The sequence below is a fragment of the Anguilla anguilla genome, chromosome 3 (assembly GCF_013347855.1).
Source record: "Anguilla anguilla isolate fAngAng1 chromosome 3, fAngAng1.pri, whole genome shotgun sequence".
Lineage (NCBI taxonomy): Eukaryota > Metazoa > Chordata > Actinopteri > Anguilliformes > Anguillidae > Anguilla > Anguilla anguilla.
Window position 1 is genome coordinate 18,298,348 of NC_049203.1, and position 27,764 is coordinate 18,326,111.

General features: G+C 46.3%; 1 protein-coding gene across 1 annotated transcript in view; it reads right to left on the reverse strand.

Annotated features, from left to right (window-relative positions):
• Positions 1 to 2,007: 2,007 nt before the first annotated feature.
• The window catches only part of ahr2 (aryl hydrocarbon receptor 2), a 66,986-nt gene continuing 41,229 nt past the window's right edge, over positions 2,008 to 27,764 (reverse strand). Inside the window, exons 3-11 of the mRNA XM_035408470.1 lie at positions 19,264 to 19,385; positions 17,387 to 17,476; positions 14,399 to 14,519; positions 12,729 to 12,880; positions 11,405 to 11,607; positions 11,107 to 11,216; positions 9,316 to 9,457; positions 7,307 to 9,209; positions 2,008 to 6,498 (exon numbers count right to left, since the gene is read on the reverse strand). Of these exons, the coding sequence (XP_035264361.1) occupies positions 6,391 to 6,498; positions 7,307 to 9,209; positions 9,316 to 9,457; positions 11,107 to 11,216; positions 11,405 to 11,607; positions 12,729 to 12,880; positions 14,399 to 14,519; positions 17,387 to 17,476; positions 19,264 to 19,385 (2,951 nt within the window). The 3' untranslated portion in view covers positions 2,008 to 6,390. The remainder of the gene's footprint in view (positions 6,499 to 7,306; positions 9,210 to 9,315; positions 9,458 to 11,106; positions 11,217 to 11,404; positions 11,608 to 12,728; positions 12,881 to 14,398; positions 14,520 to 17,386; positions 17,477 to 19,263; positions 19,386 to 27,764) is intronic.

A 27,764-nucleotide genomic window follows, 5' to 3' on the forward strand; every position in this document is an offset into this window, starting at 1 on the left:
AAATAACATAAGGAAAGTGTCTGATCAAACAGAAGACTTTTCCAGAAGTTAATTCAAAGTTATGAAAGTGAATGCATCATTTCAAGTGCCTAGCTGAGGCATGGGTTAAATGAAACCCATGATACACATCACATTTGTTTTTCCCTTTATGTCATTGGAACTTTCAGACATCATTATTCCTGGTACTTGCCACTCAGTCCTGATGACAGAGATGAGTATCACCTCCATTAAGAAACACACCAGGTACTCTCTCTAGATACTCTCCTTTGCCTCGTCGCAACATATGGAAACAGATCATATGCTGTACAGCATGCTCTGAACTTGTCTGTCTTTTCTTGAAGTTTTCAACAGATTTTTAATTATTTTTCCCTTCTTTCTCTCCATGCCTCAAACATGTTATATCTTGTACAGTGGTTATTTAAGACATTAAAACTGTGTAGAAGTTTTTGGTTTTTATAAATATCATTGAAACATTCAGCTAAATACTTTCTTCAAGGTTCATTTTTTGAAAATGTCTTGATCCTTTTCTGAAAATGGCACACTCAAATTCCAATAGCTATACATAGCCAACGAGAACTATAAACTAAACTTCTGAATGGCCTTTTAAAGCACAGCCAATCTCAGTTAATGACACAGGAAGAGGACCACAAACAGAAAGTAAACACTATTTTGAATCCCTTGCCTTTAATCAATTGAAATGTGAACCTTGCCCACAAACAATGCCCTCTTTCTTCATCTAATGAGCAGTAACGCAGTGAAAGACGGCCAGGGTTTCAGCACTCTAGGAGCGACTGATGCAGGCCCATAGGGCAGGGGAATCTGTGCCAAGGACAACGTTTATTACATTTTATTATAGCTATATGTCCTCCGGAAACGTAAAAGAGTCAGTGACAAATTGCTATGGCTTCAGGGGAAATGGAACTCTGACAGTTCAAAGAAAGCAGAAGAGGGAGGGGTTGTTTGTATTTTCACAAGAGTTGACTTCAGGAAATGACGCTCAAGTTTAGGTCAGACCGAAATGACAACAAGGCACCTTTGAGTTAGAGATAAAAGCCAGACTGAAGGTCTGACCAAGCAGGAGAAGATGGTTTCTCACTTTTCTCACATGGAAATTTGTGCCCCATCATTTTCAGATTGCTCCATGGTATTTCTCACTTTTATGCATGTTTGAAATGCAACAGCGCAGCCATTATGTATGGACTGACAAGGTGACACAGCAAGTGCTATTAATGTTGCTTTGATGTGGGAAATCCATCAGTTAGTTCTTGAATCCATCAAGCAAGCAAGCTTGTTGCTTCCTCCAAAATTCCCAGCTCACCAGCAGCTGAGATGGACATAAATGGTTAATGTTCTTGTATAAACAACAGTCCTACGGTTGTTAAATTCTGAGCGGATCACTACATAATTGTAATATTTCTGTCCCAAGTGAGTACCATACATATAGTTACGCTTACTTTTCACTTCATTAGAAATTAAAGTAACATCTCAAATCTACCCATGAAATATTGTCGAAAGAGAACTTTTGAATGGGCATATTTGATACTTTTCTGTTTCTGTGGTGACTTCCAATTTTACTAGAAAATCTGCACCCTCTAGTGGCTACAAGGATAGGCCAACTACAAGTGAAGTTTGCTGTTTATAAATACGGTCTTCTACTATCTGTTCTTGAAAAAAGCTTCTGAAATCTCCTGCAAGTTTAATATATGTCCTTCAAATAAATAATGGCTCACTATCTTTGTCTACAGCTCATGTCAATAAAGATATTAAAATTGGATCTCCTGGACAAGGACAATTTAATTTGTCTCAAATGTGCGCCAAAAGAAAATACACTGTGGATAATAATTACTTTGTTGTTATACATATCTTGCCATTGATAACTGATATGGACTGGGTTTACTGTATCAGATGAATTATTATCACAAATAGAACTTTCTAGCTCTCATTGAGGGGTCTCATCGCGTTACGCAAAAAATTGTCGAGACATTTCCACAAATTCATCAGAAATGCTTTCACAAGTCATTAAAAACCTCTTTAATGGTACAAAGATGAAACATAACAATGTAGAAGTAGGAGAACATTGAAGCTACAAGATATGTACTGTATTTAAAAAAAAACCAAAAAAAACAACAACATGGCAATAAAAAGCAGATAAATGAATCAGGGATGAAAAACGTATGAAATAGTATACGGTGTGTGAAGGCCTTTTAAAGGCCAAGCGATACAAACATTAAAAGCACTAAAACACAATAATAAAATACAAAAAACTGTACATAATACACTGATACTGCATTTTCAGAAGAGTAGACTCGGCTTCACACAGAAACCATGACAAATACAGGAAATAATATTGGTTGTAGCTGCTGCTGCTGCTTCCATTAATAAAAAAGCGAGCTGAAAAGTCTCTCAGTTAGAGAGCTGGCAGAATAGATCTCCACACGTCCAAATAGATCACAGTGATCTAAAAGCCTGGCACTCAAATACTGAGCTGTTTCAGGCCACAACATTCACACAAGGGCACTTGTTTCAAAAGTCACTTGTCAGTACTTGACAGTTTGGGGGTTCTTGGAGAAAAACAGGAAGTAGTAACAGTACAAGAAGTAGTTAATAGTACAGAGAGTAGTTAACAGTATAGGAAGTAGGACAGAACTATATAGGAAGTAGTAACAATACAGGAAGTAGTAACAGTACTTAACGGTACTGATACTTTCAAGGAAGGTGTGCAAATTCTTAAAGTGTCCTCCATCTCCTTTCTTCACATTCAATCATCATTTCAGCAAACCGATTTCTTAGGTTTTAGTAAAAAAACAAGACCTTCACCTTTATCGATATTCACATGCCATCATCGATTCCATCATCTTCTCAGCCTTTTTTTAAAGCAGACTTTCTAAACCAAAACAACACTTTGCACTAGGTTGCTTATAAGAGCAATGTAATCCTGAAAATAACCCCAAAAGTCTTTAAATTATATGTAAAAATGTCTTGGCATGCAAGTAACAGTTGAAAAAAAGCCACATGTAGGTTGTTGCTGGGGTGTTGATCTTCAGAGTGACAACTGAAGTTAAATGTAAAATGGTTATATTTTATCATATTTCACGCTCTCACACCTTACCACAGAGTTCCAATGAAACGTACTAAGTGAGTCTTCCTACATCTCGACAACCTCAATCTCTCACTTATACTTTCAGAGACATGCAAAAAGCCATTTCACATCTCTCATTTCATTTGCCAGTTGGAAACCAAGGCACATGGTGCGTGTAATGTATTAGAAATATATATAATAATCCATCACGATTTTTAGAAAGTCCCAAAATTGAATGAATGTGACCTTCTAAGGTGTACACATTTATAATTGCGCTGGGCTTAAAGCATAGCTGCCATGTTACGGTCATTGAATCTTCATTGTAGAGCACAATGGATGTCCCTTTGCAGTAGGCAAAAACCAATGGTAATCAATGATTAGGAAAAACACGTAGACGGAAAAAAATGTCAAACAAGTCTGCTTTGGTTGCTGGGAGCAAATGCAGCACCCCAATCCACCGTGCATGCCTTAGAGTAAAGCAACACGATACCTCACATTGTACAAGGCCACTTTATGTACTGATTAAAGACAGTAGTGATGTTTGTTTGGATTCATTTTTCCCATTAGAATGCAGTCAGTCATAGTTCACTATAGTAGTAAATCTTATCGTAAAGTTAGGTTCATTTACTAAATATTGGGGGAACATTCTAAGCTGTACTGTCCAACAGACAGCACAATACCTATTTAAATATTGGGCATATATTGCATTATAGCTTTAGGGAAAGTGGACACAGAACCATGAAAATCCTGCAGTCAGACACAGATGTACTGCACTTATTCTACAGCTAGTTACAGCACTTTACATGCATGAAGCCCATTACATTCCCACCATTACATCCTGCCGCTACATTCTCGCCTTTACATACTGCCATTACATCCCACAGTCGGCTGATGACATAGGTGGGACTTAAACGTATGTGTGTGTATGTGTGCGTGCGTGTACGTGTGTTTGATGTATGCATGTGTGTGTTTTTATGAGCGCGTGCGTCAGGCCCGTGGGGAGGGAAGCAGTCTGTGTTTTAGCGGGGCGAGTGCAGAGGTGAGGTGTCTGTGCTTCTTGGGGATAGTGCAAGTGAGATCGCAACAGCAGTAACTCGAGAGGCACGACCGGTCATGCAAAAAACATGGCGCAGAAAACAGGAGGGAAAATGATACTTTCACATTTATAACACAGAATACAAAACAAGCCTTAAAACTGAAGGGAATTGCTGCTGCGTCTCCTCTGTCATCGTAGCTGCTGAGAGAGCCACCGAGCGGCCATTTCGAATGAAGCCGTAACGAGAGCTCGGCAAGGCCCTGGTCCGCTGGGGACGCTCGGGCAAGGCCCCGGTCTGCTGGGGACACTTGGGCAAGGCCCTGGTCCGCTGGGGACACTCGGGCAAGGCCCTGGTCCGCTGGGGACACTCGGGCAAGGCCCTGGTCCGCTGGGGACACTTGGGCGAGGCTCCGGTCCGCTGGGGACACTTGGGCGAGGCTCCGGTCTGCTGGGGACACTCGGGTAAGGCCCCGGTCCGCTGGGGACCCCGGTCCGCTGGGGACACTCGGGCAAGGCCCTGGTCTGCTGGGGACACTCGGGCAAGGCCCCGGTCCGCTGGGGACCCTCGGGCAAGGCCCCGGTCCGCTGGGGACGCTCAGACAAGGCCCTGGTCCGCCATGGGCTGCCCGTCCGCTTTGACGTCCGCCAAAGCGAATGCTGCCCAATGTGTAAAGCTCCAATAAGTTTGTCGAGAGACTGCAACTGGCGTCCCACAACGCAACGCGATTCTCAAGGCGCAAGGATCGAATATTTCAGAATATGAGGGAGACTGCATTTCTAAAAGGAAGAAGCAACTTCTTTACAGAGTGTTAGTTATCTGAAGGTGTAAAGAGGAAGGCGAGAGGACAATGACGCCTAAGACTGACAAGCAGCCGGGAAAATACGACACAAAACAAAGAATGGCTCAACGACATGTTAATAATTTCGATTAAATGCTTATAAAAATATAAAATACATGTTTTTTAAAAACAAGACAAGGCTTGGTGAATACATGATATCCTTTATCATATTAATTTGATTAATATAGGCTGTTATAATATTGTATTTGAGAAGTAAAAAAAAAAAGAAATGAAGTTCGGGATAAGAACAAGGTCATTAGTCGGGATGACCCCAGTGTGGGGAACCCCGCTCCTGTGAGGGCCACCCTTCCAATGCAACAAATTCCCCCCCCTCCTTAGAGTTACTGCATATAATCACTGCGGAACCAATGTGAACTTTAAAATCCTCAGGATTCCTGGGAATTACCTCAACTTCTTGGTTCTGTGTGTGTGCGCGTGTGCGTATGTGTGTGTGCAATATATACACTAAACTGTATGTACGCAAAACAACAACATTCAGTTTTACATATGTGGATTCCCAAAGTCCCGAAGCATGTCTGAATGTTCTAGAACAGGCTTTCTAGGAGTGGCCTTTCACTTCCCAGTCGTAAGTGCACATAGAATCTATTTACAGGGCGCTAACGCGGCCTGATTTCATCCCCAATCGCTAATATCGCTACCGTCTGGACGTCTACAGTCTGGAGGGGTTTCTGACGTGCAAGTGGAAGAAACCTCTCTCTCCTGATGAATTCCCAGGAACCCCACACTCCGAACCCTCCTTCCTGACTTCATTATCCTGGTCGTTCATTTCCGAGGAAGTAACGCTGCGCCACAGCCTACAAAGATTCCGTAATCTTCACACCATCGAGGCGGCAAACCCAATTCACTGCGTCCACAAAACAAGCCAATTCACACGCCACGGACGTCGGGAAACCTGCGGAAAATTTCGCGTGGCACGACGCCCTCAAAAAGACCACCGTCCACAGCTGATGAACTCGACTGCTACCACACTGACTGCTATTGGTTTACGCAACTCCGCTCAAACGTTTCCGCGGAAACAAAAACTGACACAAATAACATGGAACAATGCAAAAATAATGACAGCAACAAACAAAAAAATCAATAAATATATTCCATTGTGACTTGCTGTGTCGCTCCAGACAAAACGAAAGGGGGGGAAGCGAATCGCACGAGGCACGTCGTGCTGGTTTAGAGCTCCAGCCAGTGTCCTTTTGCAGTGTCTCTCTTACCAAAACCACCGGCTGGCGGGCCAAAGCTGACTCGTGTCCGCGTCTACGGGTGTTACAGACGAGGAGGCACTGGGGTCATGGCCAAAATCTGGAAGAGGGAGAAATTCCAGGGACGCGGACACGAGCGCGGGAACGTTTTTTTTTTTTCCTCGTTTGCGGAGGAGTGCTAAATCTCAGCGCCTCCGCGTTTCAGCGCTCCCCGCCCCTCTAGAAGTCACAACAGTTGGTTTGATTGTTCTCGGAAAAATATGTGGTTCCATTGTTGAGAGGAGGGAAGGAGAAATGTCCATTTTCCTCTGGCGGCTGGCCCGGGATCTGTGTAGGAAGTCAAACATTAAGTCAAGTCTTCTCGCAACATTTGTGAGTTGAGAATAAAATTATTGTATACTGGCTGTTTATTGACACAATAGGCTAAGCATTAAGACTGCATTACGATGGAAAATCTGGTAATGATTCATGTTGTTTTGCTTGCCTGCATTTTCTATACAACAAGAAGCCAAAGATTCTGTTCTGAAAACACATTCTTCCCCATGCTAGGAATCGATTTTGAATCGAGCACGTTATGCGATCACTTGTTCTGTCAAATAATTCAAAACCACCACACCTAGTTCATAGATACCCCGCAATATTTGACCTATAGTTCATTCAGATGTACTAAACCAGTTATCCCAAAACCCGGTCCTGGGGCACCACTGTTTCTGCTAGTTTTCGTTCCAACCACAATTTCCCATGCACTTGTTTACAATATCGCACAATAAACACAATATGAACATGGGAATTATACTCTTCACTGCACGCGTAGCAATTTCTGACATAACGGGGCTTAAGAGCATAAATAATCCCTCTAAATGTGAAAATCACATAATTAAGAACAATTAATAGCTTGCTAAAATTCTGGGATAGCATTTGTGGTTGGAACAAAAACCAGCACACACATGGTTGCCCCAGGACTGAATTTTGGAACCACTGCACTAAGCCCTAAAAATTCTGCATAGCAATATTTTTTAATTTATGATGTTATGATTTATGATGTTAAAGTTATGACAAATAAAAACATAAAATATGGTGGAAGGGAGAGGACGTTTCTCTGGACGTTTCCTGTTCTTCCGGAAGGCGGGGTTACCTGCGTCTGCTCGCTGCAGCTCAAATAATTTGTTGGGGCCAGCAGGCCGTCCGGAGCGAAGGCGTGCGGGATCGGGCGTGTCTGCGGGCTGATGGTGGCGTCGCCCTGCGCGATGACCGACGAGCCCACGACGGGCTCGCTGCCGTTCCTCTGGAAGTAGCAGGTCGCCTGCGGGGGGCTCTGGTTGTAGGGCTGCACCTGGGTCGGGCAGGGGGAGCCCACCAGCGCCCCCACGTCGCCGAAGCGCATGCCGTTGGCGGGGGGGTTGCCGCTCTCGAACATGCAGCTGCTGACCACAGTCTGGGGCGGGACGGGGGTCTTTTGGGTCGCGTAGCCAACCCTGAAGTTCTGCGGGTTCTGATGCAGGAAGCCTACAGGAAGTGACCTCTGGAAGCCCTGGGACTGGCTCAAACCGCCGGGGAGGCGCTGGTGTCCGTTTGGGGTTTCAGAAGGTAGAGGCGGCTGCTGTTGCTGTTGCCATGACGGCACCCTTTGACTGTTCTGGGTCTGCAGGGTAAACTGTCCTTGAAGGCAGGTGGACAGTGACGGATTGAGGAGGCCCGGCTGAACGTTTGGGGCACAGGCCTCTGGCAGGTTGTCTGCAAAATCAACGCTGGGGATGGAGGGAGCCCATTGGCCCTCCTGGCTCGTGGCTGCCTGGTCTGATTGGTTGATGGAATTTTTCTGTTGGCATGCCACTGGCTGGACTGACATTCCCAAGTGCATTTGGTTCTGGAGGGGAAGAGTCATTGGGTTGGGATGGACCTGCCTAGTGGTGTTAAGAGGAGACAGTACTTGTTTCTTGGGACACAGTCCCAGGACGTTGACTTTACTGGGGTTGTGATTGGTCTGTGAGACAGGAGGGCCTTGTCCTGACTGGCTGGTAGTCTGAGCACAGGACCCGGCAGAGGTAAGGTCAAAGTTCAGGAGGCCATTTTGAGCGCAGAGCTCATTGAGCATCAGAGGCTGTGTGAACACATCATTAGACTGTGTCTGCTGCAGAATGGGCTGCATCTGAGTTTGGATTGGAGGGCCCATGTGCGTGAGCTTCTGCGCGCCTCTGACCTCACTTCCTGTCCCCAGCAGACCTTGGCCTCCGACTCCCAAGAAATTAGCCTGGGGATCCCCCACTACCTGGTCACCAAGGATCGAGTTCTGCTGGTTAAAGCCCTGGTTTCCAGGTATCGTGGTGGCCGGTAACTCCACCTCTGACAAGGCGTTTGGCACTCCCACCAAAGTGCCCGGGTCGACGAGTGGATTGGCAGGGAAGTCTCGCGCAGCGGCAGTTTCCATGGCGGCGAGCTGCTCGGGCCTGCCTGCGCTCGTAGTCACACCGTTCTCCCTGAAGAGGGCCTCTTCCACGTAGGAGAAGATGTCATTGGTGAGGATGTCGTCAAACCCCGCTGTGATGTCATTGGTGTTGGTGTTCATGCTAAGCAGGGCGTTTTCCCACTCCTGCAGCTCTGCTGGTTCCAGCTCTTCCAGGGAAGAGCAGAAGTTACGGTTGCCTATTATCTGCTCCAGCGTGTCCATCATCGCTTGCATCGGCGACTCCTCCTTGACCGTGCCGTTGGGTTTCGCCATCCCCTGCTTCCAGCTGTCACTGGGAACATTGAACAGGGGATGGCTGTCCATAAAAACTTTTTCCAGGGAGAACTGAGGGTCAGAGTCAGGGGGCTGGATGTAGACCGACTGGTCCTGCTTCAGCAGGGAGCCTAGGAGGGAGTCGGGGTCCAGGGGTTTCTGGTCCAGCATCTTCCGGATTTTAGGAGCTTTGCTGTTCCCCGGCATTACGGAAAAGTCCAGGTTGGGGCCGGTTTCGTACAGGACACCCTCACCAGTGGCAAGGTTGAACGGGAGCTGCATCCTCCTTTGCCGCAGGTGGTCCTCACCTTCCTCGTTTCTGAGGGAATGAAAGGTCAAAGGTCACCAATGGGGGAATGCGGCCCTTAGCCAGGCGCAAACATGGGTCAGGGCTAAGCGGGGGAACCCAGAATGTCCGTACTCACGTCAACGGTCTTTGGCGGGCAATGATGAAGTCGGGCCTTCCTCCTTTGTACACAAGCCTGGCATTGGCTTGGACCCAGACCCATGTTCCCATCTTGGTCAGGAGCCTGAAGACCGTGAAACCGCTTTCGCCGGTCTTTATCACTGAAGACAGAAATGAGTCACGGTTCAACTCTACAAGGGCATTTTAGACTGCCACGTGTCACCAGAAGCAGTGGTGTAGCCACTGGTGTGGTATTGGGTGGCAGCTGCTTGCTACCCCATATGCCACCCCAGTTATCTAGACTATCTGATATAAAAGTATTTTTTAAATCAAATTTTATCATATTTTTCTGATTTTGATTGTGAATCCCCACACTGAACATTTAAGAGTTTTCCCTGATGTGCCCCTGGTCCTCTCCTTCTCATTCCGTGTCAAATGTCACGCAGAGCATGAAGGCAAAATGGGATACTCATGCTGAATGGTGCATATGATTTTACTTTGATGTGTTTAATGAAAAATGGCTATCAAACAAGTTGTGGCAAGCTTGCATTACTAGTCACTGATCCAAGGTAACATGTTTCTTGTGTTGTCTAGTGCTGGCAGTTGTGTTGGCTAGGTAAAGTTTTCCTCTTTCCTCTCATGCTCTCATTGGCTATAGCTCATCGCCCCTCTCACTACTTGTACATTGCTCACACTACAAGATTGTGCGCCCATAATTTCAAACATGCTTGAAAATGTCAGGCCATCTGGAATGGCTCAAAATCGCGGTCGGAACACGTCTTTGAACTGTTCGTACTTAACAAGCGGTGACCGGCAATTTGAATCGAGCACCGATTTGGTTCTGACCTAGGCTTTTGTCATGGAGCCCAGCATAATGTAACATGCCAACTTGCAAATTTAGCAATCTTGCCCCAGGTATCAAACAGCTAGTGCATAATGCTTGCTTGTGATGCTTATACAAATGCATGTAAGAGATAATCGATGACGAGTTCTGTGGTTATCTGATTTTAATGCACGACGCGTAGGCAAACAACCACCTGAAGCAATGTGGAGGCATTACTTTTGTTGTAAATTTTACATTCAAAATTAAAGGTTAAGCAAGAGAGGTACGGTAAAGGTTAGGCAGATATGACCTAACACCAGACACTCATTCTAGTCCCTCTTATTCTAGTCAAGTAACAAACCAGCATTATGCTAGGTTCGCTGTCTTTTAGAATTAACTTACAATTTGATCTTGAAATTAAAATTCAATTTGATCTTTGGTCAAAATGGACTCGCAGTATGTTTCCTATCATGCATAGCTAGCAACCCATTAAACTCCATTTGCTTCAAAACTGCAGCTACATTGTCATATCAAAATCATAACAAAGCAGTCTTAATTCAATCAAACTCCCATGTGAAGAGATGGGAGCCAACGCAACCTACTGTAACAACATTGTACAACATTTTGTGTGCACATGCAAAACTGAATACATATACGGGCAAAATTGAATAAATATGGCACATACATACATGAAACTACTTAGCTAGCTCAGTGTTGATGGTACTAAGATACGTAAAACAAGCGATATTTATTACACATTTCAGCTTCTGCACTCACAGGTTGATATTGCATCAACTGTAGCCAGCATATGAATTTAGAACGATCGTCAGAATGTTTGACTGGACCTACTAGTGACAGGCGTGTGGTTATCAGGTTTAACGCACACTGTCCAGCCGATCAGAATCATGTGTTCACCCAGACCAAGGTATAAATGCGAATTAATAAAAGACCAAAAGTAATGAGTGTAAAAAAAGGAACAAATCGTACTTCTGATGTGGTTGTCCGCGCAGTGCATCATGTCTGCCGCGTGAATGAACTGGTATCCCGAGCCTCTCAGACACAGCTCAATTTCTGTGTACCCCAAAACCACCATCCCTCTGTATGGAGAAAAGACAGAGAATATATTCCCTTCATATACAATCCTTTGCATTTTACTACCTGTCTTGCTTCTATAGGAAGTCCCTGTAATCTGAAGTCTGAAAGGATAAATGCAAGGCTGAATCTGTGCTGACTTTGTACACTCTGGCAGAATAGACGTGGCTCTTAGTTGCAGGGTTCAGGTCACCTGGTATCAATGCCCAAAGGTGTGAAGTCCAGCTTGTGCTTTGTCTGGAAGATGAGAGTCTTGGTCCGGATCTCCATGATGGAGGGGGGCTGGACGGGCGTGGCGATGGCGAACAGGGCCAGCTGGGGGTGCCCCACGGTCCCGTCCTCGGACAGCTTGTTCTGGCCGTGGAGGTACTTCAGTCGCCCCTGGAAGTTCAAGGCCTGGTGGATGAGGAAGAGAGCAGATGAAGAGGAGTCTGTGACTCAGGGAAGAGAGAAAAAGAGCATGAGGCAGGAAACATTTCTCCTCATGTAGTGATTACTACGATAAAAAAATAGTTCTCACTTTGACAGAAGTGACACTTGCATTTATGGGGTATCTGAAAGTATTTGTAAATTCAAATTAAGACTTTTAAAGACTTTTTTAATGCCACTTTGACTGAAATTTAAGACCAATTAAAAATAAACACAAAATACTCTTTCCAATGAGTATTTATTATAGGCAAAATGACACCCCCATTAATTTTCATATGATACATAATCGACAGATAGCAACAAGCAGCTGCATGTACAAGTCACAATCACGAGGACCTGCTCAAAAGCAGCCAGGAACTCTGAGCCAATTTCTGTTCCAGTCAGAATCGGTCAGAATCATGAAGTGTTGCTTGATGCATTTGTTATATTTCTGCTGTTATATTTTTGCTTACTACGTAGTTTTTGCTTGCCATGTCCTAAGAATTTCATTGTTAAGAATGACCCTGTGTTATACTGTGCACTTGATAAATAAAAAACACTTTGACTTTCACCTGAGAAGTGTTGACCACCTCAAGAATTTTATTTTGTCACAAACACTGTCATACGTTGTCAAGCAGTGTGATTGGACAGCCAGAGGGAACGCTGAAATTCGATGTACGGATCATGCAGATAACAATACTTTCTTATTTCGTCTGATAGTTTCTCCTCTATTCCCTCCATGTTTTTTCAGACTTTCAGTCAAGGAAACCCAGACTATCTGCAATTTAAAAATTGTTTCCTTTATCCAAGCTGATGTTTATGAGTTAGAAAAAAAACCTTGCTTATTACAGATTATGCAAATATGTAAGGAAAATATATCTGATATAAAAAAACCTTAATTTATTAAAGCTTTTAATTTATTTATTAATAAAAAATATATATTTATTAAAAATGTAACTATCCTTATGAGATGTAACATATAAACAATTTATTTCAGGTACATCTTTCTGAAGTTACTGCAGTGCCTCAGTCTGGATTGGAGCCCACAAACATCTTGTACAAAATCAAGTTCCCTAACCACTACTTGTGGACCTAAGGGAAATTTTTACCAGGAAGCCAGAGGAGTTGTCAAGGAGACAGCGGAACCGACACACAAAGCTCCTTTCCAGGAATGAGGAGTTCTCTGGGGGGATGTGTTGGGGGTCATAGGTCACAGCGTTGGTGGTGAGTTCACTGTTGCACTGGATGCTTGTCAGGCAATCTGGATAAAAATGCAGAAATAAAACCATAAGGAAACTGAGAGATAGAAAACAGGCTCAAACAGGTTGTAGGTCCTCTACATCCAGGTGATGTTCTCTGAAATTGCATCAGTTTCTGAGCACAGTATTATAAATAGCAAAGGGGAGTCTGTTACTACACAAGTCAGTGGGGCAGATTTGCATTTCCTTGGTGTTCCAGGCCAGACTTTTTCCTTGGGTGTTTTCTTACAGTGTAAGCCTTTTAAGTAGGAAGCGCAGTCCATGCATATACTGTATATTAGGGGTGTAACGGTTTTATGGACTCAGACTAAATGCCATACAACACCCTTACGCTTTCAATAAAGAGTTAAGAACTTTTATAAACATCCAGAAATAATGTCCAAAAATATTTTTTGACCAAAAACTGGGATCAAGGCAGAAGCCATCAGAGAGATTATTTATTTATTAATGCTGGACAGATCTTTACAGTATGTAGTGCATACTGCATTACCATGCTATTCACAGTTTGCTCTAAAGCTTAGAGACAAACAAGTTTCAACCTGGTCTAAGAACTACCAAATGAAAAATACTGTTAATTTTTAAACCAATCATCAATCTTGTGAAGGCAAGCTCCTAGTAGAGGCAATGAAGATTTATTTTGAGGAAATTTCTTAACATGTCACATCCAATTAAAATTACTTCCTGAGCTGTGATGTCCAGCTCCTCCAATAAAATGGTCTCTGGCTTTGACCACTTTCCATTGGAAAGGCTTTCAGGTGTTTTGAGGAGGGCAAAGGGTATCACAAGAATATACAGAATGTGGATTGCTGATATAGTGGCCTCAACGAATGATGAGAACCACCCAGACGACTTAAAGATCAGTGCGCAGCAGCACTGCATTGATCCAAAAACAAGTCCAGACTCTGCGGTGATCCAACACCAGATGCCTGCCCAGAGCCTTCAGAAACCACGACAGTGCTGATAGATATGGCTTTGTATTGTGAAATATCCCCTAGGGCTTCTCCAGTGACTCAAAACATATGAAACCTGGATTTGCAGCACCGGTTTAAAAAGGGAAACATAATGTTATACTGTAATGCTAAGCAGCCTGTCCAGGAAGAGGACAAGGCTACACATTAAGCCTCCATATTCCAGATCTAGGGCCACTGCATGGGTGTATCCGTACCAAAAAAAATCTCATATTTTGAAGTGCAAATGTAATGCATTATACACAGACAGTTTTTCTTCCTAAAGGTGATCAATGTTAATCGGAAGAGCAGTAAATGGAAAACGAAAGAAAAACTGTTTGCTGTGCACAATGAATTATGCTTAACACATTTTTTGGCACATTGTCAGATGCATTTATAACAGCAGCACAAGAAAAACAGATCAAAACACATGAAGCTAGTAAAAAAAATCCACTTTCACTTTTTTTTGGTGTCAGGGCAACGTCAAGTGAGCAATGCAATGGGAACGTTGGCGATTAAAACACACCCCTCCACACCAAAAAAATCCCATTCTCTCCCTTCAGTGACACCTACTGTCCCCTCCTTGGTCCGGGCTGGCTCGGTTGGGGTTGAGGGCGAAGTGAAGCTGGCGCCGGAACGTATCGCGGTCATCGGTGTGGATCAGCTCAAACACACTCTGGTGGACAACGTCAGACTGAGGGGAGAGAGAAACAGGGTTAAAGAATGTGAGAGAAAAGCAGTTTCTAATCACCTCTGAGGTCTCTCTGGCGATCCATGCACTGTAGAATTTGGCCAACGTCTTGAGCTGGCAGGAAGGTGGAAACATGACGAGAGTGTTGAGCCAAAATGGCTGCTGTGACTTAGTGCTTCCTTATAAAACGCAGCCAGACTGTAGTGCCAGGATTGGCTGTTGTAACTTAGTCCTTCCTTTTATAAGAAGGCCAGAGTGTTGAACCAGAATGGCTGTTGTGACTTAGTGTTACCTTTTATAGGTTGCCAGAGTGTTGAACCAGAATGGCTGTTGTGACTTATGGATGTCCTGATTTAACACTAGTGATGATGCGCGTGCACAGCTCAGCTCTGCGCCCTGGCATCACTCTCCAGACATGACCCTATGGGAATTCTCTTCTCAGCAGGCCCGAACAAACAAGGTTTTAGTTTCTGAACTAATTAATCTAACCCTGTGGTACTGTAATGGACACACACACACACACACACACAAATGCACACACACACACACACACTCTTCTCCAATTTACAGAAGCAGATCAATGCCTCCATGAACACAGATGTGGAAACGGTGGATTATGTCATCTCTCATCTGTCAAAGATCAGACTTTCTGTGTGTTAGACAATCATGTGCTGACAACAGCTGGCCAAAGCCTCTTAAACACTCTAGCAAAAAAAAAAAAAACTTTTCTGATTTCAGTAGATGATATTTCATGCAGACATATCTCATGCAACCCATACGTTTATCGAGGGAGAACCAGAAGTTGAATGACTCGCGAGAGCAACTTTTTCCTGACGGCTCTCGATTTGCTCCGCAGTATCGGCCGTCTCCCTCCGTCTTATTGGCCAGGCTGTCACCGGGTAACGAGCGGCGATGTTCTGGAGCCAAGTCAAACAGCCAAACAGCATCTCTGGATGGGATGTGCATGTAGACATATGTCTTTCATTTCTGGGGCTCTCTAATGGCATCTGAGTTCTCTTTAGCCACAACCCGCTTTGTCCTTAACTTTTACTGAGTAACTTTAAGTGAGTGTCACGTTCAATGACTGTCAAACTCACAATGGTCAGTTTAATACTAAAAAGAGAAACCAGGCAGCTTTTAGAGCAGGGTTTTTCAATAATTTCCAAAAAAGGGCCGGTGTGGGTGCAGGTTTTTGTTTTAGCCCAGCGCTATGTCACCTGGTTCAACTAATTAACTAATCACGGTCTTCAATGGCCTCGATGAGTAGAATCATGTATCTTAGTGCTGAGCTAAAACAAAAACCTGCACCTACACTGGCCCTTTTCGATAAAACGGGACACCCCAGATTTAGTCTGAAACTCTTCGACTGAATCCCTTTGCGGTATCCTTTTGCCATATAGTGGTAAAACACAGATAGTGGCATCACCTTAGGGGAGCAATTCTCCCAAAGGAGTTTGTGGGTGCAAATGAGGCCCCAGCAGAAATCCGAGTTCCCTGCTGGCCGACGTACAGTAAAGGCGGGAGTCACCATGACGAAACGGGCAGGGTCTGAGGCTAAATGATGCCACGCACGCAGCATGCCGCATGTCCTGCCGAAGGTAACGAGGTTTAAAAATAAACGGCTGTGCTCTGGCGTGACACGTCACAGTAGATTAGGGGTTACCATGGCACAGAGGTCTGGTGCGGGGAGCAGGTGAGAGAGGAGGCCTGAGGGGGGGGGGGGGGGGGGGGGGGCTGAAAGAAATCGGCTCTCCCTTTTTGTTTGTGAGCGTGTGCACAAACACGCGCACACACATGCGTATTATTTACAAAAAATCACGTGTCTGCTAAAGTGCGTATGTTTGTCCAGGCAGTATATGTGTGTCTGCAAATGTGCTTGTATGCCATCTAGAGAAGTGCTTGGATGAAACTAGCCTGGGCATGTTCCATTGCTACTATCTGGACGAGACTCTATGAGGTTACATCTATTGCAATGTGCACCTTGAGGGAACCTCCCAGCGTTCCCCAGGTCCTCTCCGGGTTCTAATGTCAGGGACTGCGTGAGCTGTGGATGCTCATGGGTCGCTGCGTGACCTACGATCCGTCACGCAGAAAAGAAGTAGCAGCAAGCACAGTCAAAGCGAGGGACGGCTGGCATCGTTTCTCACCCGTCACATGTGGCTGTGAGACACACGCCAGGTCGCTTCATGAGGTGTCTATGATCTTTCTGAATGAAACTCCTCGCCTCGTTAGGCGCTTCCTCTTCAAACTCATTGTGATTGGCTGGGCTCGTTTGGGACAAGCTGGTTTTTCAAGTTCAGGGTGGTGCCAAAATAAACATTAAAGAGAACAATGCAAACAAAAAAACAAAAACAGCTCATCTTATTTTGTTTCACGTGCTGAATGAAGCACACGGAACTACTGGGCTTTGTTTCAGAAAGTTACTATTGCAGAGATTAGCAAAGAAATAAAAGGTTTTGTTTGCATTAGGAGAACAACACAAAAAATGAATCATCGCAGTGAAAACACATGCACAGAGCGTGCAAACGAGCGTAAATGTAACTTCTCATGCGTGGAGAAGTTTTGCCGCTCTGACGAGGGAGAAAGGAGAAAGCAAACAGCAATCACACGACACGGGTTCTACGTTTGCGAGAACACAAAAGAGACAAAAGCTGCACCGCGCGCCGGCGGCGCGATTAGCACGTCAACACCTGTTCATACCGTGGTTACGTAACTAGACGACGGAGCCGCGGACGCGGGCGAGGGGCTCAGCCTTCGCCCAGCTGTCGGGCCCCTCTTTTGTACGCGGCGCCCTCGAGCGTGCCGGTTAGCGGGCGCCAGAGCGCTCGCGCGTCCACCAACGGCGTCGGGGGAGGGTGGGCGTATCTCACCTGGTGGAAGCCCAGGTAGTCCTGTATGGTGGGGGAGGAGTAGAACACGTATCCGTCAGCCGTGATCACCAGGACAAAGCCATTCAGGGCCTGGGGAGAGACACAGATCAGACACCTGTCATGCATTTTACGCGACTCGGTACGATGCGCTCGAACCTTAAAACATGCAAAAACGTGCACTGACCTAAAAGCATGCATATATGTGCGCGCATATGCATACACACTGAAGCAGCAAAGTTCATACGAAATGGCTAACAGACAACACAGATTACAGTAGGACACAGCAGCACCTGCAAATTTAAATGGGCTAAAAAAAAAAGATGTTTCTTATTTGAGCTGCACAGGCTTACGATCAGTGACCTCCAGCCCTCACCAGAGGGTTGTGGGTTCAGTTCGTTAGTAGTTCGGTAGTTTTTTCAAGGTTAAATAGACAACAAACCACATGTGTGCAAGGTAACCCACATTATATTATCTTCCATGTGCTGGTGGAAAGAAACAGCTATAAGTTATTGCTTAATAGGTATCAGTATGTTTAATAAGAGCATGTGGGCACTCGAGGGTTAATGCCAAACTGGAGTGTCTCCTGTGTGATGATGCAGAGCTGCTAATCCATCCGGTTGTATGAGGAAGGAAACCTGCGCCAGGGACTTTAAAGCGGAGTGATTCAAAACAGTAAGGAGAAGAAACGCAAAAGCAAAAGTGCACAGCTGGGAGTGAAGGACAGAAAGGGTGATGAAGAGAGGAGAGGTGGTCACACGGTGAGTCGCTGAGCGCCTTCTTCAGGTGTGAGCTACCTCAACAGAAAGGGATGGAAACTGACCCTGTCACGCACAGAAACTCCACGGTAAACAATGAACTCAAAGACACAGGGAGAGAGCGAGAGAGGGAGGGAGGAAGGGAGAGGGAGAGTGAAGAGGGGTAAAGGAAGCAAGAGAACAATGGAGGGGGAACAGAAACAGATACTTCTGTCATTCAATGAATAATTATAGACGCTAAATTAAGCTTCTAAACTCAGAGGCAGGAAGCAAATCAGCAAAACAAGTAGGCCAAACCTGCATGTGGTGGACCTCATATCCCTCTGCAGTCCCTGACACCTTACACCACGGTAGTACGCCTTCAGTAAAGTGTCTCGAAAGCTTACTTTTGTTCAGCATCACAAACCATGACAGCAGTTGGCAACAAATGCAGTTACAGTATAAACCATTTCGACAGTGTTAAGTCGAGTGTTAAGTCACGTGTGCAAAGGCGATTCTGGCGTGCGCTGGTGAGACCACGTTTTCACTGGCCGTAGATGAGGTGAATGGGAGAGTTGTGTCTATTACTGTAAAAACTTTATTTCAGACAGCTGCACCATGTATAAACCAGGGCATACAAAGAAAACCTTTGCCATTACTTTAACCATTTATGTGAGATTGTGCGGTTGGGACAAAGCTTGCGATTTACTAAAGGAACGGGAAACTTATCAGGACTGCTTTGCTGAACTTTAGTAGCAAATTTTGGTAGCAAATTTCTTTAAATTGGAGGAAGTGTTGACTTGACTCCTTCTCTTGCTCAACTCGGTCAGAGTCACAAATTTGAACAAACCATGAACAAAGAAAAATAAAGGACTCTGGTGCTACTTTGCTGAGCTACTGTTTCAAGATGCTTGGAAAACAACAGCAGCAAGGGGAAAAAAAACATTTATTGTTTAAATCCTACATTCAGCACAAGCTTCCATCAGGGTTTCATCAACAAACGGAGAACATAAAGGATAACTGACCAACTAAAACCATATGATGGATTGCCCCAGATCTAAGGCGAGAGTTCCATAAATAAAGTCCGCCCACACTCTCCTTCCACACACACACACACACACACACACACACACACACACTCACGTGAAGCAGGAGGTCCCCTTCTGAAAAAGTGACGCCATCGATGGAAGCCACGCTGTGCCCGTTCCCGCCAAAGACCAAGCTTCGGTCCCCCAGCCAGCCCGTGCTGCCCTTCTGCATGGTCGCTGAAAAAGAGAGGACGATGACATCATGCCGGTGTACGAGCTCGAAAGCCGTCTGCACAGAAGACCAGACGCCACGTTAATCGTATTCTGTTCATGCACCCTCTACCGACTTTCTGAAATCACACGCACGAGCGAGCACGCACACACCCCATCCTTAAACGTCACGGCCAGGTGCTTCATCACCAGAAGGCAAAAGAAGGCCTATTGTGAGCTGATGTTCAGACAATTTTGTGCCTCCCTAGTTATTTTGCTCTGGGTTGTTTATTTGATGTCTTCTGGGACTGAAAGGAGAAGGCTCGGGGCAGAGACCGCAGCGTGGACGCGTGCGGGTCGCAGAGCGAAACTCTACACCCGCTCCTGGCGCTCTCCTGGCGCTCCAGATGGTCCGCGCTCGCGGCTCTGTTTTCCGCGCCGCCCCAGAAACCCGGACGCAGGCCAGAGATGTCGGGAGGAAATTCTACTTAATCACAGTCAGCTTCAAAGTCTTGTTTTCTTGGACGTCGCCATTCGACTTTTGGACCGAAAACTAAAGCGAAAGTCATCTTTCATATTTCCGTTCGTCCTCCAATGGAATCGCAGGAAAGTACACCACAGAGAGAGAGCACAGTGCACCTGCCATGATAATATTTTCCGCCATCCTCACATTTCACAAGCACCCTTAAACTGCAGAAAGAAGGGCTACATTGATCAATATGTGAACACTCAACCTTCCAGACTCCTACAGCTGCTTGGCTAAAATAGACCAGACACCAATTCCCACGTTGTAGGCTCAATTCCCAGGTAGTGCTCTGCTGTTGCCACTTGAACAAGGTAGGCTACTTAAGTTGAATTGCTTCAACAAATATCCAGCTGTATGAACGGATTGTACTGCATGTAAAAGCAAATGTAAGCTGTGTAAGCCTCTCTGGATGAGGACATCAGTTAAATTCCTAAAATTCAAATGATCACACTGAAGATGCTGACGTGATTTCAGCAGATTTCATGAATTGATCTGGTGCTGTTCCGTGAAATTAGCTCAGATCACCTAGGTATACTGTATTTAATATCAGACCTTACCACATAAGTTAGCATAAATTAATTTGAGGGGGGTATGATGGGGAGGGGGGGGGGGTGACAGTCAAAGTGTATTAATCGCTTGAGGCGGCGGTGAAGATTAGCTGTAACTGGCTTCAACATCAAAGGGTTTCATGCGAATGAGAGAGAGATGCTTATCGTGAACGGGGTGCAGAGTTACAGATACAGCGGCTATCAGATAGCTCCGTGGGGTGAAAAGTGATGGATACAGTCACAATGGGGCGCCTCAGTCTCACGGTCATTACTCGCGTCAGGAGCCCGAGCCGTCGCGTGTTTACAGGGGACACCTGACGCAGAACGCCGATCGCGGCGGGGCTACGTCAAGGCACGGCTCGTTTGTCGGACTGACGAAGAAGAAAGTCTGCAGACTCCTCAAGCTCTGACGAAGGCGGCTTGCTGTTGAAATTCCGGCTATTAAATATTGCATCGAAGAAAAAGAACAGTGTGTGTGACCTTTCTTCCTTTTCAGTTTTACCTTCTAGTCCCTTGGTCTGCACCTCCCCAAACAGGTGTGCATTTTCTTTTTGAAATTTACAGCCCGTTTGTTAAGCTATGGAGAGCAACAAATTTGGACTCCCGTCGAAGTGTTTGCTTCTGATATGTTTTAGCATCGAAGCTGTTTCTCATAGAGATTTACTTAGCCTACATCTGGAAAAAAATGACATTTAATTTTTTGTTTTGTTCGTTAATTCCTTCTTCCAGTAGGTGCAAGATGCAACAGCGTTGTTGTTCCGGTAGCCTATTAGTTGAATCCATTTTTTTAATTTTTTATTATGACAGTGACAGAGCCTACAGCAGTGCCTTCTACATCAGAGGGGGTGGGGGGGTGGAGTTGAGACTACTTGTTTATTTCGGTGCGTGTTCCTATCCCTGGCCCTGACTCTCACACAGTGTTGGCTGAGAGAAGCCACGTCTGCGGGATCATTTTTTAAGGTAGTGCTTCTCTGGGTGGGGCCCAGTTGTTTCCTCAATTTCAAGTGCAGCCAATGCGCTATTTAGGAAATCAGCGTCTCTTATCGGCCACTCTCTATCGCAACCAAGAAAAAAAAACAGAAAAAAAATAGGCGAGAGGAAAGGGGGAAAAAGTTTCCAGCTTGAAACCCAAAAATATCTTCCCACAGGATGCAGATGTTTAGAGATAATTTTTTGAGGGGGAGGGCGAAGGGGAAAGGCAGAAACCCAAAGACAAACCACTTTAAGAGAACACTGCTGATCGATACAGCTGCTCAAATAGCTGCTGTCACATGCTTAAGTGCATCTGCCAAGGAGTCTGGGTCGGGGGGGGGGAGTGAGAGACAGAGAGAGAGAGAGAGAGAGAGAGAGAGAGAGAGAGGAGAGACAGAGACAGAGAAAGAGAGAGAGAGATGGATGGAACTGGAATGCAGAAATAATGTTGTCACCTTCTCAAATGTATTACCATAATGACTGAGGAGGAAGAAAAGTTTTTTTTCCCCCCCTGCTAATTACTTTCAGGGCGAGAGTCAGCACACAAACAGGGAAAGTCTCACGGGCTAAAGCAAGCGGCGGTTTAAACCGAACGCCGCTGGAACTCCGTCGAGAGCAGCGCCTTCCGCGAGTTACGCCTCAGCTCCGCTCGCGGACGGAGCGGCAGAGCGGGCACAGGCGTGCGTACGCCGGCGCTCGGGCACTCCCTTCTAGAAGTGTCCGCGCGCCCGCCCGCCCGCCCGCCGCGGGGCGTTCCCTCTGAGAAAAGCCCAGGGGGGGGCGGTTCACCGGGTTCGGGGGCTCTGCTCTGTGTCTCAGCGTCTGCGGTCTCCTTTCGGTCGGCATGGTTAACCTCAGAGCTGACGAGGAGAGGGAGGAGGAGGAGGAGGAGGAGTGGCTTCGGACGGCCGGGACACAGAAGGGCTTTGATGGGAAAAACAGACGCGTCGGACCCCGGCGCACCGAGAGCGCCGCTTCGTCCCCGAGAAACGAGAGGAGCCGATCGGCCGACCCCTACCGCCGCGGACATCACCTCGCCAGCCCCGGCCCAAACTCCGATCGATCCTTCAAGCGGAAGAGTTCACGGGGTTTACGGGCTGCTCGCCGCCTGCCAGCACATCTGCGGTTTAAATGAACGGCTATTTATTTTTAGCCGCTTTTGGCCCTTCCGAGCGGTTCCCGGCCTGTCATTAACCCCCATATTTATAGCGCGTCCCGCATTACAGGCCGTTCCGATGCAATCGTTATCATTTTTCTCCCCTGACGCTACGCTTTTCCTCAGGATTGTTACATTTTCGCGGGCGGAGGGGGGGGGGGGAGGACTGACCGGCAGCCAAAAATGTTTCGGGGGTCGCAGTGGGGGAGGGGGGGGGAGGGAACTTTCAACCTCTCCCAGAGAGTTTGAAAAGTGATTGGTGAACTGGCCGGCTTTAAACCTTGGCCTCCTTCGCCGGAGTAGACGACTCTGTAAGGAAACGCAGATGTTCGAATCCCTCAGTGCACGACTGCAGGTTGAGGCTTTTGGCAAAGGCAGGATATTCATTATGATAACTGATGAGTCTCGAGAATTAATACTCCACCGGCAACCTGGGAAGAGGTGGCAGATTTCCAAATCTCTTTGGCTTTCTTCTTTTCATTTCCTTCCAGGCACAAACATTATTATTATTATTCTTTTTTTTTATTCTTGCAGTAAAATCTGTCATGCATTGGAGGGCTAATAGTTCTATTGATGTAAAAGTGAATTTAAGTATCGCAGTGAGTGCAGGTGTCCTGTGTTTCTGTAGCAGTTTGTTTTTCATAACATCACGGCACTTAGCAGACGTTCACATATAGACTGCATTCTTTTTACACGCAATCCACTCATACAGCTGGATATTTTACCAAAGCAATTCAGGCTAAGTACGTACCTTTCTCAAGGTAACAACAGCAGCACACCAGTTGAGAACTGAGCCTACCCTCTACTGTACCATCAAGCCTAGTTCGCTAACGACTATACCACACTGCGGCCCCATACAACGAACACGCTTTATGCCCACTGAAACAAGGAAACAATATTATAACCATTTTCAAACCGCAAACTGGGAAGTGGAATATTTCAAATACATCTAAAAAAGGTCTCACGATAAATGAATGAGTGAGTGAATGGATGAACGAATGAACGGATGAAAATGTTCAGCCCAGACCCCCAGCTGAGAGGCTGACATCACAGAGGGAGTGGCTCTGAACGGGAGAGCGTCCCACCGCTGCTCTTCCCACACGACCCGCTCGGCCCGATCGCTGAGGGGACGAACCGTATCCCGGATGACATCACGTTCCAACAGCTCTGACCGGCGACCGAAGCGGGAATCATCCGGTCGCTACGCTGACAGGCTGGCGCGGCGCTAATCGCTTGCGGCCGGTTCGGCTTCGAAGCGGCTGCGCTAATCCGGAGCACGCGGTCACGCGGAACGGACCGGCGGGGGCGCTCTCCCGTCAGCGGCGCACGGCGGGGGGTCCACAGGGCCTCGCCGTCCCGGTGAAGGCAGCGGTGAGCTGGCACAGGCGTGCACCTGGGCTCGGCGGCGTGGCTGTAACGGTTGGGGAGCTGGGCCCCAACTCCAGGTGCTGTGTGCTCATTTCGCAGGTGGGGCACTGCTGCTGTACCCTTGAGCGAGGTGCTTAGCCTAAATTGCTCCAGTAAAACATCCAGCTGCGTTAATGAATTGTAGGTTAAAAGACTGTATGTAAACTGTATGTACCTAAGCCAACTTGTTGGTAAGGGCATCTGCTTAGAGGTCTGTGCAAATGTAAATGTGATGTTCTGAGAGAATGGTCAGTGAATGGTGCGTGTGCCCTGTGATAGATTGGTGGGCCGGTCCAGGGAGTATTACCGCCTCTCGCCCAATGCATGCAGGGATAGGCTCACCCTCCGCAACCCTGCCCAGAATAAGTGGGTACAGATGGACGGGTGGATGTTCTGGGGCCGGCCTCGACTATACAATATATAACAGCTGTATAACTGCTTAGAATCAACGAGAACCACAACCCTCTGAGATTAAGACCTCTCTTGTCAAAGATCCATCAGAAAGGAGAGCGTAAGGAACGGGAGCACTTCCGGGTTCTGAAGGTATCATCACTGTTGATGATAACAATGGACACAGTGGTCCCAAAACTTCTACAGACGGCACTAAGAAGCACGATGGCCGACACACTTTGGACCTCGAGCAGTTCACATTCACGTGGCGGTCTGCGGGGACAGTGGAGATCAGAAGAGTCAAGCGCGGCCGGTCGTAACCTTGAATCCAACACGGGAACCCCGCTGTCGTCCCTCCGGCGAAGGAACGCGTCCCGATTGGCTTCAAACGGCCAGTAAAAACCGCGTGCAGCGCGATGCGCGCTGCCTGGAGTAAGAGTAGCCTACCTGTTTAACAGATACGGTAAAGGAAGAAAAAAGAGAGAAAAGAACAGTGCGGTCTTTGTAGATCCTCTGAGAGGAGCGTGAGGAGGGGGAATTAATGTTCTGAAGTGCCTAACAGCAGAAGCCGTGATGCACTGACAGTTGTAGCCACACTGCGCTCCGGGCAGGGCTTTGCGCGCACAACCTGCAGAGCACTTCAAAACGCCAAATCACATCAAAGACGGGGCTCTGGATTACCGAGAGGACGGCTGCATCGCTAACGCTATAAAAGAAGCCAACCGCGGCGATGGCGGTTTGATTATAAACACGTGAATGGTTCAGCGCCCATATCTATCTATGTACTGGGAGGATTATATATCGATGTATGATAGTTTGACAGTAGTTAAATACAACCAGTTCTTTTTTTAATGTAGGGAAATCCTGGGCACATCAAACTGCTAACACCAACGTGTAGAAGACAAGAATGGGGGGAGGGTGGAAAGCAGACCTACATTACTGGGACTGGTAACTTGCACTAAAATAATTTTCCATTTTTGTTTGTTTAAAACTGATCAAAATGAGTCTATGCTAAAATTCCAACCCTCAAGTGCTTTTCATATGAAATATGAAGATATGACAAGACCCATTAAGTCATGCAGGATGACAGCCTCTGCTAAATGTCTGAAAAAATCATATCACCATTTCTTGGGATGTGAGAGTGATCTATCACCTACATATTCCTGTCAAAACCCTGCAAATAACTCCACTGCTGAACAAAAAAACAGAAACTATAAACTGTGTTTGTCTGTGTGTGTATGTGTTTCACCAGAATCCTATAGAAAGTCATCAAAATAAATGTGTGCTTCATACTAAACACTTTATATTACTGTCCCAAGAAAATATTTTCACACACACACACACACACACACACACCACACACGCATGCACACAGACACACACACACACACACACACACACCACACATGCACGCACACAGATGCATACACACAGATGCATGCACACAGACGCGCACACAGACGCGCACACGCACACACGCACACACACACACACACACACACACACACGCACACACCACACACACACACACACACACACACACACACACATACACACACACGCACGCACACAGACGCGCACACACACGCACACACACACACGCACACACACACACACACTAGAGTGGCACACCCCTTCTGGAGGGGCGCGCAGCGGCGAGCTGTCTAGCGACTCCCCCGATCCCCGCGCGGCTGACGTTGCGCAGACAGGGCGTGATTCATCGGCAGTCCGCGGCCTGAGAAGGAAACCCACTCCCGGCGCAGCTCGGCTCCGACCCGCTGCTTAACGACCATCGCGTGCAGAGCGAAACCTCGTCCTTCAACACCTGAACCCCATTAGCTAACAAACTGGACGGCGGCCCAGTCTTTTTTTTTTCTTCCCTTCTACACTTTAACATTTCTAAACTGTATCCACTGGTAATGGCTACCTCACCCCCTCCTCCTCTTAAGTTCTTAAGTTCATAAATTGCGCAGTATAACAGCGCACTGAAACCCCCCGGCAATTAGAACGTGTGGGTAGATTACCCAAGACAACCAAAGCTCGCGCGGTGAGTCTGAATCAGTGAGGCATGAAAATAACCTGAAGACACATAAAGGGGAACTCAGAAACGAACGGCTGTCAGGAGCTTTTCCGTTCAGACAAAAAAGTGCCTCGACTCCTCGAGAGAGGCCCGCGCGCTATTAAAATAATCCTGCTCGTGGAGAAAAGACGGCTGTGCGGCGAATTTAAATCTGCGCTTTAATTAAAGTATCAGGACTGTCCGGGGGATTCAGCCTACCTCCTGCACTTTTTCGGTTCAGGGATTTTCTGTTTTGTATTTTAGACCTTCTTGGTCTTGCTCTTAAGAGGCGTGCTCCACAACCTGATTTATGGCAGAATGTTACACTGTAGGACACATGGAATCTCGATTTATGTACAAGATATCATGAGAGCTGTGAAGTATTTTCTTTTAGGAAATCCTGGTTGTCCTGAGTTGTTTTTCAGATTCTTATTCAGCAAGCTCCTTAAACACTCCTGCAGTACTGTTCAACACCACTGGGAAAACAATAAACAATATTTAGCCTAACATAAGAGTAACCTATATGAGAAATATATTGCATCACATAAACACAACTGCATAAAACAAACTACATGCTATGTAGTATTATATTAGTTTTAGAATTTGTGGGATTATACATACAATGACTTGTCTTTGGACGACAGTTAACAAAATATTAACATAAAATCACTACTATCAGGATACTTTTAAATTCCATGTACTATTACAATATAGAATAACAATGAGAAGTACTGTAGTGACGGCTAGTTAAAGTTAGCTAGCCAGGCACCAAAAGGTCTGTTCCGTGCCATGTTATTTGGCTACTATTGTGACAACACTGTATTATCACCCACAAGGCTACAGCATCTGTGTGTGTATTTGTGTGGGGGGTACCCGTGTGCTCTTTGTTCAGTACAGAGAATGACCATTGGGCATTCTCCACTGTTTGGCAGCCTGTTCTGGTCTCTCTATGGAGTCGATCGCTAAATTGGTGTCAGAGTAGGCCTTCATATCAAAGAAGAACTTGCAAGACTTTGGGAAAGATGACCAGAGGGAATGAGCGACTGGGAGAAGATGGTGGACATTATGCAGTCAGCCACTCCATGGGAAGAGAGGGCTAGCTACGGGGACGAGTATGAAAGTATCGCAGCTGGACTTTGCAGAGCAAATAATTACATTGATAGACAAAGCGGACGGCTGCTTCGTGTCCTTCTAGCCCATTGCAGCCTACTTCCCTGCTGGTATGCTATTCCCTGGGATGGTACTGCACCTTGTTTGTGGTCCTAGCGCCAGGGTCTGGAAGAACTCTCCGTCTGATCTCGTAGCCTCAGCTAGCGAGTCCTCCATCATCACACTCAAGGAACAGCTG